The sequence below is a fragment of the Drosophila ananassae genome, chromosome XL (genome assembly GCF_017639315.1).
Source record: "Drosophila ananassae strain 14024-0371.13 chromosome XL, ASM1763931v2, whole genome shotgun sequence".
Classification (NCBI taxonomy): Eukaryota; Metazoa; Arthropoda; class Insecta; order Diptera; family Drosophilidae; genus Drosophila; species Drosophila ananassae.
In genome coordinates, this window is record NC_057931.1 from 5,295,459 (window position 1) to 5,309,147 (window position 13,689).

General features: G+C 50.1%; 1 protein-coding gene across 2 annotated transcripts; it reads right to left on the reverse strand.

Moving 5' to 3' along the window:
- Nucleotides 1-1,637: 1,637 nt before the first annotated feature.
- Nucleotides 1,638-7,193, reverse strand: LOC6503498 (polyhomeotic-proximal chromatin protein). Of its 2 annotated transcripts, none has more exons than XM_032452829.2 (5): nt 6,992-7,193; nt 5,312-6,921; nt 4,809-5,250; nt 2,971-4,748; nt 1,638-2,900 (listed from the first exon to the last, which is right to left on the reverse strand). In XM_032452829.2, the coding sequence occupies exons 1-5, from the start codon at nt 7,027-7,029 to the stop codon at nt 2,122-2,124; spliced, it is 4,647 nt and encodes a 1,548-aa protein (XP_032308720.1). In that variant the 5' UTR covers nt 7,030-7,193; the 3' UTR covers nt 1,638-2,121. The 2 variants fall into 2 exon arrangements, with proteins under 2 accessions (XP_032308720.1, XP_001964265.2); XM_001964229.4 differs by having other exon boundaries at nt 7,002-7,192.
- Between the last annotated feature and the right edge of the window lie 6,496 nt (nt 7,194-13,689).

Sequence of the window (13,689 nt, forward strand, 5' to 3'; positions counted from 1 at the left end):
TATAAATATATATATATATAGTATATGTATAGTATGCATCATACCTAACGAATATTGTTGAACGATGACCATTTAATTGGGAAATAAAAAAAAAGTAGAGGGAGATCGATCCAAGAAAAATCTATTATATATTATTATTAACAAAAAAAAGGTAAACCAGCCCACGACGCTAAACGTTTTTGTAGCTTTAGAACTTAAGATGAACAAAAAATCGAAAATCGAAAATCGAAAATCGTAAATCGTAAATCGAAAATCGAAAATCAATAGAACGAGCATTAAATGTCAACACCAAATAATTTCTAATGAAAAAAAAAAATAAATAAACGAACAAACTTGTAAATGTTGAAGCAAATCTATGTGTATGTGAGTTAGGAAACAATTACCAAAAAAAAAAAAACTAAAAAAGATAAAAAAATCGATAAAAAACGATAATGAAATCGCGATAACGATTACAAACAAAAAAAACCAAAGTGAAGCCATTTAACAAAACAAAAAAAAACAAAAAACTAACAAAAAGGTATAAAAAATGCAAATTTAAACGAAAAATGAAAAACGAAAAACTTGATAAGGCATAGCTGTTTGAAAACGAATACCGTTATCGATAATATCGATAAGCCGCGAAATATTGATGATATATTCAACATTTTTGGGTGTCTGCTATTTGAAAGAAAGCAAATTATATTATTGAATAAACCATATTACAAATAATCTTTCGAAAATTGTATGTTTTTAATGGGAAATGGGAAAAATGTTTAAACTTTCAAGCTATCGATTATTATTTTTGTATTTTATATTTTTCTATTTTCTTCGGGTTATATATTATATAAAAAAATAGGAAAAAATTAGTTTAATTTTCAGGCTTTCAGTGATATTTATTTGACGCAATTGCATGAAAATCGCCAACAGTTGAAACTGAAAAGTAGCAGGCGAACAGAAAGCTCAACAAGTGGTCAGTTCTGTACATAGTGACGTATGTAAATTGGAAATCGTTACATCAATCGGAAGAGAGCTTGGGCCATATAGCCAATGGGGAGGAGAGGAGGGGGAGATGGTCTAGCCAATGAGAAAACAGCTTAATGTGTAAGCTCCCGTAAATTTCATTCAGCTTAACCGTTACTTTAAAAAACAAAATGAAGTGAGACGGAAGATGCAGCAAAAGGTGAAATGCATCGAAAAACCCAAGTGAGTGAGCAGTAGCACCAGAATACCTGTTCAAAGCTTCTGTTCGCCTGGTGTTTCCAGTACACTTCAAAGTAAATTTTCAACAATTTGGCCATAAATTGAATTTTTTTTAATAATAAAAAATTTATTTAAGTTTATTGGCCGATGAAAGCTACCAAGCTGGCAGCAAATACAAATAGCAAAACATTTTTTAGATATATATTTAAATATTTGTAGTGGAGGGGGTTGGGGGTGTGCCCCCTCCCGAAAGTATGCTATGCTTTCGAATGCACTTTCTATGCAATTTTCCTCAAGTGTAATTTATCCCATTTTCCCAATAAAATAAACAATATATTTTCAATATTCACAATTAAACACTATTCAGTGAGTTTTTTTTTTATTTTTTGTTCAGCAGTTAAAAAAAAAAAATTTGTAATTCATGGAACAATTTTGCGATAATTTTGTATAAAAAAAAATTGCAAATAATGTATATATATATTATATCAGATTTTTGGACTTAAAACTAATCCGTACAATCTAAATTAGACTGCGAGAAATTAATAAATAATCTGCATAGTTCCGTCGACTTATCAGCTATTCCAGGTCTGGTCCTTAATCCTAATCCTAATCCTAATCCTAAGAGAGGTGAAGTGATGAGAGGTCTGTACAAGTGTGTGAGTGAGATGGATGCTCCCCCCTTCCCCCTCCCAAGGTCACTAGGGGAATCACATTCCCCAAATAAGACCCCCGTCCTACTCTGTCCTACTCCAGCTTGAGGTCGTGGCAGAGACGGGTGGTGAGGTCGAAGCACAGGTGACTGCCACCGCTACTGTCCTCCGACTCGGGGGGCGGGGTGGCAGCGGGCGAAGGAGCTGCCAGACTGGTCGGGAGCAGCGAGGTGGCCACCGGCGAGTACGGTGGCGGAGTAATCGAATACGAGGGCGATAGCATCATTCGACACTATTGAGTCACGCCCGCCTCCTTGCCGCCCGCTTCTCCGGCGGGGGGAGGCGGCACCTCCTTCATGGACTCCACCTTGGCCACGATCTTGAGGGCGGGGCCCAGCTTCATGCCCATCGCACTAACCAAATGGTTCTCCTTGAGCAGGAGCAGCGCCTGCCCGTCGATCTCCTGCTGGATGAAGTCGTCCACGTAGTCCTGGCAGCCGGTCAGCTCTCGGATGAAGTTGCTCACCTCGTCCACCGACCAGCTGCTGATTGGGGGACGGTCGGGTGGGGCACCATTCGCCACGGAGGAGGTGATGGCGGGAGTCGCCAGAGTAACCACTCCGGCGGGCGCCAGCGGAGGCAGGGGTGGTGCCGCTATATCCATTGGCACGTAGGGCTCCAGACCAATCGGAAAACCAATCGGAACGGATGGACTCGGAACTGGGAGCGACAGTCCCGAGAACTCCATCGGAGCAGGCGGCAGGGATGGCTCGGCCTGGATCTTGGCCTCCGCAATGGCATCCTCCAGTTTGTCCACCTGGGCCATGGCATCCACGGCCACTATGCCATTTGTCTCCATGGCGGCGACCACTCCGTTCTTCGCCTGCCGGGCACATCCCGGCGAGCAGAAGCGCTTCCTCTTCAGCTTGTTCTTGTGCTCCAGCTTGGTCTTCGGCTCCAGCTTGCCGCACTGCTCGCAGGCCATCATGTCCGCCGGAGGGGGTGTGGGGGTGCTGCTGATGCCACTCGGCTTGATGTCCTTCATGTCCTCCTGCATGGCGGCCTTTTTCTCTGCAGGATTAAGAGGAGAAGCGGGTGAGTAAGCGGAAGATTAGGGGATACAAGTGACAGGAATACTCACTGGGAGGCTCGTCCTGGATGTCCTTGTCGGCGTAGCGCTGCCTGGTGACCGGGAAGGGCTCGTTGGCCTCCTGGATGATGAAGCCATCGATGACGTGGGTCAGGGTGTTCGGCTTGATCAACGCCTTGGGCAGATCCTTGGCTCCTCCGTTGAGGCTGCTGGTCGTGGTGGTGGTGGTGATGGCGCAGCTGGTGGCGGTGGTGGTGCTAGTGGTGGTAACAGTGCTGCTCCCCGTGCTCCGAGCCAGCCCGATGCCGTTCGAGATGCTGGAGGTGGTGGGGGTGGACGTGGTGGTCGTGCCACTGGTGGCAGTGGACACCTTCACCTCCTCCTTGCCCCCGGGAGTGCTGCTCCGCTGCTTGCTGGTCGGCGTGAGGTTGGAGGTGGGAGTGGCGCACTTGGTGGGCGTGGACACCACCTCGGAGGCATCTCCATTCGGCAGGGCTTCGCTCGTGGAGCTGCTCGCCTCCGCCGAGGCACTCGCACTGGCAGGAGTGGCGGATTTGCTATCCTGGCCAGCGACGGGCGTCATCGGAGAGTCAATGGGCACCAGGGTGGCCGTGGGAGTCTTCGAGGGAGTCTCCTTGGTGGGAGTGGCCGGGTGGCTGCCCGCCACTCCTCCTCCCCCGCTGCTGGCGCCGCTCAGGGCCACCAGCTGACCCGAGGAGGGCGTCACCGCCGTACTGGTGACCGACACCGTGACTGGAGGAGCGGTGGAGAGGTGCCCCACAGTGGCGTTCATCATGGAGGTAATGGCCAGAATGGGATTGGAGCTCTGGGTGAGTGTCCCTGCTCCCTGGGATTGCTGCTGCTGCTGCTGCTGCTGCTGCTGTTGCTGCTGCTGAGTCGCTGCAGCAATGCTGGCGGAGATCAGCTGCTGTTGCTGCTGCTGGAGCTGTGCCTGAGCTTGGGCCTGCGCCTGAGCTTGGGCCTGAGCTTGAGCCTGGGCTTGGGCTTGGGCCTGTGCCTGTGCCTGCTGAAGAGTCGTCACCGTGCTGCTGGTGACCAGCGGAGTGGTGCTCTGGTTGGAAATGGTCACCACGCTGCTGGTGGGCAGCGAGGAGCTGGCTGTGGCCAACTTGCTGGTCTGGAAGAGGGTGCCCCCGGAGGCGGAGAGGGCCGCCTGCAGGGCACTGGAGGTGGCTATGCCCGAGGGCGTGGTCGTCGAGGACACCGAGAAGGGAACACTGCTAAGCTGGAGCTGCCCGGATGGCGCCGATTGCTGGCCAGTGGCGCCTCCCGTCTGCTGCACCACAATCTGCTGGATGATGTTGTGCTGCTGCTGCTCCCTTTGCTGCTGCTGCTGCTGCGCCTGTTGCTGCAGTTGCTGTTGTTGCTGCTGCAACTGCTGCTGCAACAATTGCTGCTGCTGCTGCGTGATGAAGGGATTCGTTGAGACCTGAAGGATCTGCTGCGTGGCATTGGTGAGTGCCTGCTGCTGCTGCGCCTGGACCTGCTGCTGTTGCTGCTGCTGCTGCTGGTCGCGCTGCTGCTGTTGCGCCACGGCCACCGCTTGTTGCTGCTGTGCCGCCGCCACCTGCTGCTGCTGCTGCTGGGAGACTTGCTGCTGCTGCTGCTGCTGCGCCTGGACTGCCGCCTGCTGTTGCATCTGGATGGCCGCCAGTTGCTGCTGCAGCATCTGCTGCTGCAGCAGTTGCTGCTTCTGGATGAGCTGCAGCTGCTGCTGCTGCTTGTCCACTCCGGCCGCAGTGGCGGCGTGCAGGGTCTGGCCGTTCTGGAGCGTAATGGGAGCGCCCGTGGTGCTCATGACCACCATTCTGGAACAGAGATCGGTTAGATGAGGAGGAGGAGGAGGATGGGATTCAGTTGGCACTCACTTGTTGCCCGCCGAGTTGACCACCTGCTGGAGATTCGCCGCCGCCACCGCCTGCTGCTGCTGCTGGACGGTGGCCAGGTGACCCACCACCTTGTTTTGGCCCGCCACCTGCCCGTTCTCCGTCTTGAGGGTGGGGAGAGCGGGCCGCACCGGCGTCTGCTTGGTCCGCATCTTGGCCTTCAGCAGGCTCTGGTTCTGGGCCGTCTGGGTGGAGACGGAGCTGGCCGGACGCACCTGGGTGCCGTTGTGGGGCATCACGGGAGCCCCTGCCCGCTGGAGGGCCGTCAGCTGCTGCTGCTGCTGCTGCAACTGGGCAGTGGCCACCGCCAGCTGCTGCTGCTGCGCCTGGCTGCTGTTCCCCGCCTGCTGCTGCTTCGGAGCCAGTGCGTCCAGCTGGGTGCGCGCCTTAGTGGGAGTCTGGGTCACATTGCACTGGATGATCTCTGCAAGGGAGGATTCAGTTAGTAAGGATCAGTAGTCCCCAAGCTCAGAGGCCAATCTTACGGTTCTGCTGCGTCTGGAGCGTCTGCGTCGTCGGCTGCTGGATGAACATCCCGGATGTGCCGTCCGGCTGCCCCCTCAGGATGATGGGATTGGAACCAAAGTGCTGGAGCCCGGCGGCGTTCTGCCAGATCCAGGGGATCTGCATCTGCTGCGCCTGGCCGGGATTCAGGAGCTGGGCCGCCTGCACCGACTGGGCCACGCCCGGGAGGGTGGACTGCGACACCTGGACGCACTGCTGCGTGGTCTGGGTGGTCTGCTGCTGCTGCTGCTGGACTTGCTGCACCTGCTGGCCCTGCCCCCCACCCCCCTGTCCGACGCCCACGCCCACTCCCGTGCCGCCCGCCGTCGCCTGGACCGTGCTGCTCGTGGTGGTCACCTTCTGGACCACCTTCTGGGCCAGCTTGCCCTGCGCGTCCACGCCCACCTTGGCCAGGGCGGCCGTCAGCTGCTGCTGTTGCTGCTGCTGCGTGAGTTGCTGCTGCTGCTGCTGTTGCTGCTGCTGCTGCTGCTGCTGCGAGAGCTGCTGCTGGGCGGCGGCCATCGACTGGAGGAGGTTCTGCTGCTGCTGGGGGGAGGGGGAGATGACGTTCACGGGCGAGATGAGCAGCGTCTGGGGCGACTGGTTGTGGGTGGAGGTGGAGTGGAGGGAGGGGAGCGACGGGATGCAGGAGGCGTAGGCCCCTCCCGCGAATCCCGCCTGGCCCGCCGCCTGGATCATCTGCTTGGCGTTCTGGGTGGTGGTGGCTATCATCTGGGGGGCATTGCCCTGAAACGGTTTCCCCGCCGTGATCACCTGGATGGGCTGCTGGCCCAGGCTGCCCGGATGCAGCAGGTTGCCGGACACGAACATCGGCGGGTAAAGGAACTGTGTGGAGGGCTGCATCAGCTGGACAGTCCTGCCCTGGGCCCAATCCCCGCCCACTCCGCCGGCGGTCAGCTGCATGGGCGACATGGTGCTGATGGCAGTGGACTGCTGTTGCTGCTGCTGCTGCTGGGCGTTCTGGGCATTGGCCGGACTAGGAGCTCCTCCACCCGCTCCACCGCCTCCTCCTGCCGCGCCACCTGCTCCTCCGGCTCCACCGCTGGCCGCGTCGGAGAGCTGCTGCTGCAGTTGCATCTGCTGCTGGACCTCCAGGATGTTGGCGGCATGTTTCAGTTCCGCCCCGGTGGCGCCACCGCCTGCGCTGGGGAACTCCTGCTTCACCTGAATGGCATACGGATTGTTGGCGGCGTACAACTGCTGCAGCTGCTCCGGGGAGATCTGCAGCGGCACCGTGGCGGTGGTCGCCACCTGTTGTGCGGGACTCTGTGACTTCTCCAGCGTGTGGCTGCGTCGCGTCGTGCTGGGAGTACTCGGAGCACTTAGTATATTCCTTAGGAGTGGATGGCGTCGCTTCGAGGTCGGTGTACCGGCGGCCGAGGATGTCCGACTGCTGGGACTGGAGTCCTCGTCGAAGGTGATGCCGGCTTTCTGGGCGAGGGTTTCCAAGCACTTGAGTGGTCTTTGTGGGTCCTCCCGGATGTTCGATGTGTCCTTCAAGGGAGACGGTGCTGTCGGCGGTGCTGGTGGCGATTCTGGTCCTGGTTCGGAGGCAGCTTCAGTGTCCGCTCTGTGGTCGAAAGAGAGCAAAATAGAAGAAAAGAATAAGTAAGAATCGTGATAAAGGAAAGTAAACAGACAGGGACACACTTGGGGCGTCTCCGAGTACGTGAGGCATGCTTCATAATTTTTTTATTTTTGTTATCTTTAATATTTTATCACCGAAGCCACAAGAACTTGAAGAAACAAGCAAACAGGTTGGCAGCCCCACAGTAGTTTCTCTCCCAGCTGAGAGAGAGAGAGCGGGGGAAAAGGAAGAGAGATGCAATGCACTTAAAGAAAATTATGAGACTTAAGTTTTAAATTTAAAAAAAATTATGAGAGAAAAAGGTTGTCTTATTATTTCTTATTTTTCTCTACTCTTCTACAATAATTTTGTACCATAACTTTCTCTCATTTTCTCTCTCTGTAAAAGAAAAGTAATAAAAAGAAAATAGCAAAGAGAGGGTGCCTGGGAAAACGAGACAAACAAATGGCAAAGACATGCGAGATCATTGAGAAAGACAAAGACAGGCGGCGGCGGCGACGGTGGCGGCAGCGAAGAAAACGAAAATGAAAACAAACTTTGAAAAATAAAACGGGACGAGAGAGAGTGACATTACAGAACGGAATGTATCTCATTCCGTTGATCATTCACGCAAGTAAATAAAATAAAAAGAGCTTCTCTCTCACTCTCTTTCTCAGTGTACATTTCCATTTATTTTATTTATTATTTACGAAATTGATAAAATTTCAGATATATTGAATTTTTAATAGCCTGTCCCAGATAACACTGACCCAATAAATAGTCTCTTTTTCTTTTTATTTTTTTTTTGCATATGCTATGTATTTTAGGAGAGTACCTCTCTGGGCTCTCTCTTCTCCCACTCGTCTCCCCATCCCCCCACCCACAGAATTCTAATTATCCTCCTCCTCCTTCTGGGCACTTCAAAGTGGGAGTGACCTTTATTTATGAACCGTTAGAATGCCCCACGGGGTTACGGTTCAGAGGCCTTGGGGTCTAGTCCTCTAGTGCCTCTAAAATACTAACAGTTGCTGAAAATACACGACTTTCATGCCACTTCCCTTGTCCGGCAGGAGTAACAAATGGTTTCGGGTTCGATTTCATGCCCAGAATCCCTTTCCAACAAGGAGGGGGGGAGGATAAAAAAAAAGGCACAAAAGCTTGAGGGTAAGGTTCGGGTTTGAAGGCGGGTGGGCGGTCCGTCGGGGGTTGATTCCCAGGCCGAGGGGTTGTTGCTGCTACTAGTGGGTGTTGTTGTTGTTGTGGTATATGTGTGTGTGCTGGAGAGAGGGGGGAGGAACGGAATCGAGCTAGACAGCCTGCCAGACGCATCCTCCTCGACATCTCCAGCAGCATGCAACTCCAAGACTGGTTTCTCTCCACCAGTTTTCAAGAGTGTATGTGTATGTGTGTGTGTGTGTATCTGTGTGAGCTCGGGTCGGGTGTCGTGTATCTGAGGCAGGGGACACAAGCAGAAGAAGAAGCATAAGCATAAGCAGAAGCAGAGGCTGAGAGACTCTTGCAACAATGCCACAGCCATCATCAATTTGATTTTCCCTTCAACCGAATTGAGTTGCAAGCCCAGAAGTGGCAACAGCAGAGGGTGGGAGAGAACGGAAAAGGAAACAACAACAACAACAATACGGGGAGCATGCGCCGGCGGAGAAGCAGCAGCGGCAGCGGCGTCTCAAAAATGTGTTTTTTTTTTTTAGTTTTTCATTTTTTTTTGTTTTTTTGGGTTTTGGGACACTAATTAGTTTTCTTAACAGTACTTTACATGCTAGTGCCCGATAGAGGCACCTGTGCACGCGATCTTACATAAAAAAATAAACGCAGCTACGACAACTCTAGACGCCAAACAGCATTAATGTGTTTTTTTTTTTTGTATTTTCTCTTGTCTTCTCTTCTTTTGCCTCTGCTTTGGCTTTGTTTTTACTCCAGCAGCGATACACTTTCCAGCAATACTGCGCTGCTTACGTCGGCAGCGAAGCGCCGCCAGCAGAGGTCTCTACTTCTTCTCATGTTCACCGAAGAATTGCAGTTTGCACTCACTAACTAGTCACTAGCATTCACAGATAGGTGATTTGATTAAAAAAACATAAATAAATAAATAGTCCGAATCCGAGTGGACACTGGACGCGGTTTATGGTTTATGGTGTTCTGGTGCGTCGCGTCGGCGCGAGAGTTTTTCATTCACAGCACATGCACGGCTCGGCACGGCACGGCACGGATAGGCAGAAACGCTGACGCTACGCTGACGCTACGCTGTCGTTGTAGTTGGCGCTGTCGCTGTCGCCGTCGGATAGAACCGCACGCCGTCGAGTTGAGTTGCAGACTGAGGAAGTTCGGAGAGAGCGCCGTCGAACACTCGCTTGCTGTCGGCGGGGCGACAACTCTGCTGCCGGACGACTCACACGGTCGAGCCGAAACAAAATGAAGTGCGCATGTGTTCGTTCGTGTTGGTGCTGCTCTAGCAGCTGGCAGCGGAAACCAGTTTTTCTCGCACCCGATAACTTTTCTCTATACCGAAATGCGCGGGAGCGAGTGCGACGGCACTAGGGGCAGCCGACCCCGGCCAACGTGTATGAGTGCGATGCCCTCTGCGCGGTTGGGGTTGGAATGAAACAGCAGCAGCAGCAGCGCCGGCAGTGGCAGTGGCAGGCAGCAAAAAAAGCAAAAATCGAGATACAGCTGGCGGGCATGTGTGTGTGTGTGTGTGCGGTTCCAACCACCCCGACCGTGTGCTCCCCTCCAACCCCGCCACCGTCCACGACCGAATCCAGTTTTCTGCCTTCTGTGTCTGTACACTCGAATGTCTGCCGCCCGATTGTTGCTATACTTCATCTTCTTTTTTCATTCCACCACCACCACCACCGCCAGCCACTCCACCCAGGTAGGCCTGGCCGGGACGACCTTCCCCCACCTCCTCCCTTGTGCTCCCTTGTGCTGCTCTGCCTCTGCCTCTGCGGCCAGGGATCGGATCGGCTTTACGTTATTATTAGTTGTGCTTGTCGGAAACAGACGGGACGTGAAAAGAGGAAAGGGGGTGGGGTGGCGTATGCGCAGAGCCAGAGCGAGCTGTTGTTTTGCTCGAACAGTGGCATGCGATCCATTATCATTGGATTGCATTTTCATTATTTTTCATACTTTTTTTCTGGCTGCAGTCGCTCATACAAAGCGGGCACAGTGGTTCGAACGCAGAGTTCGATCGAACCGAAGAGCATGGAACTGCGAACAGTGGGGAATCGGCATGACTGTAGGGCTTCAGACAGACCTATTTTGAATCTAAACCGTCTGAACTGATTGATTTAAATATTATTATTTAATTTTTACTGTCAATTATGGAAGATTTTTGTTGCTATTTTTTCTTAAATAATTATATTATAATATTATATTTTTCAACTAATTTTTCTAACCCCAAGACCACCACCCTCGTCCCACTGTGCCTTTCGCCAGCATTTCATTTTTCATTTTGTGCCTTTGTCGAGTGCTCGGGGCTGTGTGTGTGAACGCAACGCATTTGTATGGGTTGCGCCGCTTTTGGGCTCTGTCGGTCTTCTTCTGCCGCCTCCCTCCCCCTCCAACACGTTGCAGCGCCCCACACGCTTTCATCATTCAATCGCCGTTGTTTTTGTTGTTGCTGTTGCGGTTCGACTGATGAAATCGTGGGGTTCGCTTCGTCTCATTTCTTTTTTGCCGCGCTGCCGCCATATTATTTTCACACACGCTGACTGCTCTGCCTGCCGTCCGCTCTCTCGCTCTCTTCTCTGCTCCTCTCTCCTCTCCTCTGCTTGCGTTGTTTTTGTTTCTGCTTTTTTTTTATTACTGCCACTGATTGCGTGCGCTGGTGTGTGTGTGGGGTTGGCTTTTTCTTTTTGGTATTTTTGTGGGGTTTTGTGCTTAGCTTTTTTCTTATTAGTTGCGGCCGCGTTCTTTCCTCCTCTTCTTTCGCCCTGCCAACTCAACTGTACAATGTGTCGAGCATGCGCTCTTCCTCTTGCCGCCGATTCAATTAATTGCAAATGCCTCCAGCTTGGGGCTCTGACTGTGTTGTGGGTAGCGGGCGCAGCGGGCGGGGGTCTATGTGTGTGAGTGGCTCTGTGGGGGCAGTACGTGCGAGCAGGCGAGCAAATGGGCTCTGTCCTCTGCGAGTGTGTATGAGTGTGTGTGTGTGGGGGCTATTTGCATTTTGAGGAATGAAATGACAAATGTTTAATGAGCGTAAATTGCTTTGCGCTTTTTTCACACGCCGTCTCTCTCGCTCTGGCCCTTGTAACGGTTGCCTGTTGGCCACCCCTCTCTCTCGCTCACTGTAATGAGTAATGAGACTCCCTCTCTCCCTTACTCCGCTACCTGTTGTTCTTCCGAGACTCAATCTTCTGCCTTCACCAAGATTTCCTTCACCATTTTCCAAATCAAATCCCGCAACCTTCGGATCTATCAACATCTGCTTACCCTCCCATTAAGAAGGGCTGCCCCTGTAGTGGTGCGATAGCCGAAAGTGGGCTGACTTCTACCGTTATTGTTGTTGGGATCGTAAATGACGGTCGACGTCAGCGGCTCTGCCGGCGTTTATGGCCACAAGGCGTGGCCAACCTCGTTATAAAAATGGATCTCTGCCGAGATCTCCGTCACTGGAATTTGGCTTAATTAGCTGTCCATTTGGCTGTTTTTCAGAGAAACTTTTCCTCGCAGCTCTCTCTTGACTTTTCTTTTCCTTTTTTATCATTTCCTTTTTCTTCTCCTTCACTTGACCTTAGCACCCAAACAGGAAGTCCTCGAGCTCCGCTTGGACTCTGGAGGGGACTCTGATCCCATCAGGGTTGAAACCTATATTTAAGAAAAAATATCAATTTTTTATTTATGTTATTTTAATGATTATTTTTTAAGAGTTATCTATTATAATAAATTTATTAAATAAATTAAAGAATAAGCGTTTTAACAACATTAATATACAACTTTTGAGTATCAAAATATTTTTTAAAAATTTTTAAATAAAAATATATATTTTTTATTCCATTACCTAAGAATAAATATATATTATTACCTCCCCTAAGCCCTAAAATGATATTTCATAATTCCAAAACTCACCAAAAAACATCGTATTATTTTCAAAAAAATCCTTTTCAAAATATTTGCCACAAAATCTCTTATTTTTCCCCCTCATCCCCTTTCCGGATTGTCTATTTTTCCCCCGAGGGAGCTAAAATCAACGGACTGTGTCCCTTAGCCGGAGAAATAAATAAATGTAGAAACCCCTGGGCAAAATCGAATCGGGGAGCGGAAAAGGGTTGACCTCTGACACTTGGCTTTTCCACAAGCCTCGTCGCGACCTCAGCGACCCCTCAGCACCCTTCTCGAGTATCCTTTTTCCACCATTTTCGGGCGCCGAGTGGAAGCGATTTTAATTTTTAAACAAAACAAGCTACTTTACCCCTAAAAGCGAACAAAAAAAACACATCATAGGGGATTAAAAGCGGGGATAGCGATCTGCTGAGAATTCCACCCCTAAGCTCCTTGTCGGCGGAGAGGGGTGGGTTCGAGGACGAGGTCAAGGAGGGATCGCTATTGGGCGTAAATGAGGGTCTGTCCTTCAAAATCCTCACCATCCGTTTCTAATCAGATACAAACACCCAATTTTTACTTTAATTTATCAGGGGATTGTATCGAAATTGTGAGTTTATCAGAGGAAGGCGTTGTATTCGATAGTTATCGATTTTAATCGAAGGTCTAATCGTCCTAGACTTTATTTATCTAAGGAAGAATTCTTTCATCGAACCCTTCTACGGAATTCTCATTTATTTAAAATTTTAGAAATAAGACCCCTTGCGAAGATTACCCCAGATCTTTGGCTATATCTCAGCTATATATTATCCGATCCTCGAGCGGAATACCTTAAACTATTTCTGGATCGATTCCCCATCATTCTGCATCAAAATCCCAACACAAAATATTTTTAAAAATTTTTTCAAAAATTTATGGGCAGACCCCTTGCGAAATGCGGGATTTCCGTATATGGCCCAGAATTAAGGCTATATCTCAGCCGATTCTCATCCGATCCTTGAGCGGAATACCTTAAACGATTTCTGGATCGATTCCCCATCATTCTGCATCAAAATCCCAACACAAAATATTTTTAAAAATTTTTTCAAAAATTTATGGGCAGACCCCTTGCGAAATGCGGGATTTCCGTATATGGCCCAGAATCAAGGCTATATCTCAGCCGATTCTCATCCGATCCTTGAGCGGAATACCTTAAACGATTTGTGGATCGATTCCCCATCATTCTGCATCAAAATCCCAACACAAAATATTTTTAAAAATTTTTTCAAAAATTTATGGGCAGACCCCTTGCGAAATGCGGGATTTCCGTATATGGCCCAGAATCAAGGCTATATCTCAGCCGATTCTCATCCGATCCTTGAGCGGAATACCTTAAACGATTTCTGGATCGATTCCCCATCATTCTGCATCAAAATCCCGACACAAAATATTTTTTAAAATTTTTTCAAAAATTTATGGGCAGACCCCTTGCGAAATGCGGGATTTCCGTATATGGCCCAGAATCAAGGCTATATCTCAGCCGATTCTCATCCGATCCTTGAGCGGAATACCTTAAACGATTTCTGGATCGATTCCCCACCATTCTGCATCAAAATCCCAACACAAAATATTTTGAAAAATTTTTTCAAAAATTTATGGGCAGACCCCTTGCGAAATGCGGGATTTCCGTATATGGCCCAGAATCAAGGCTATATCTCAGCCGATTCTCAT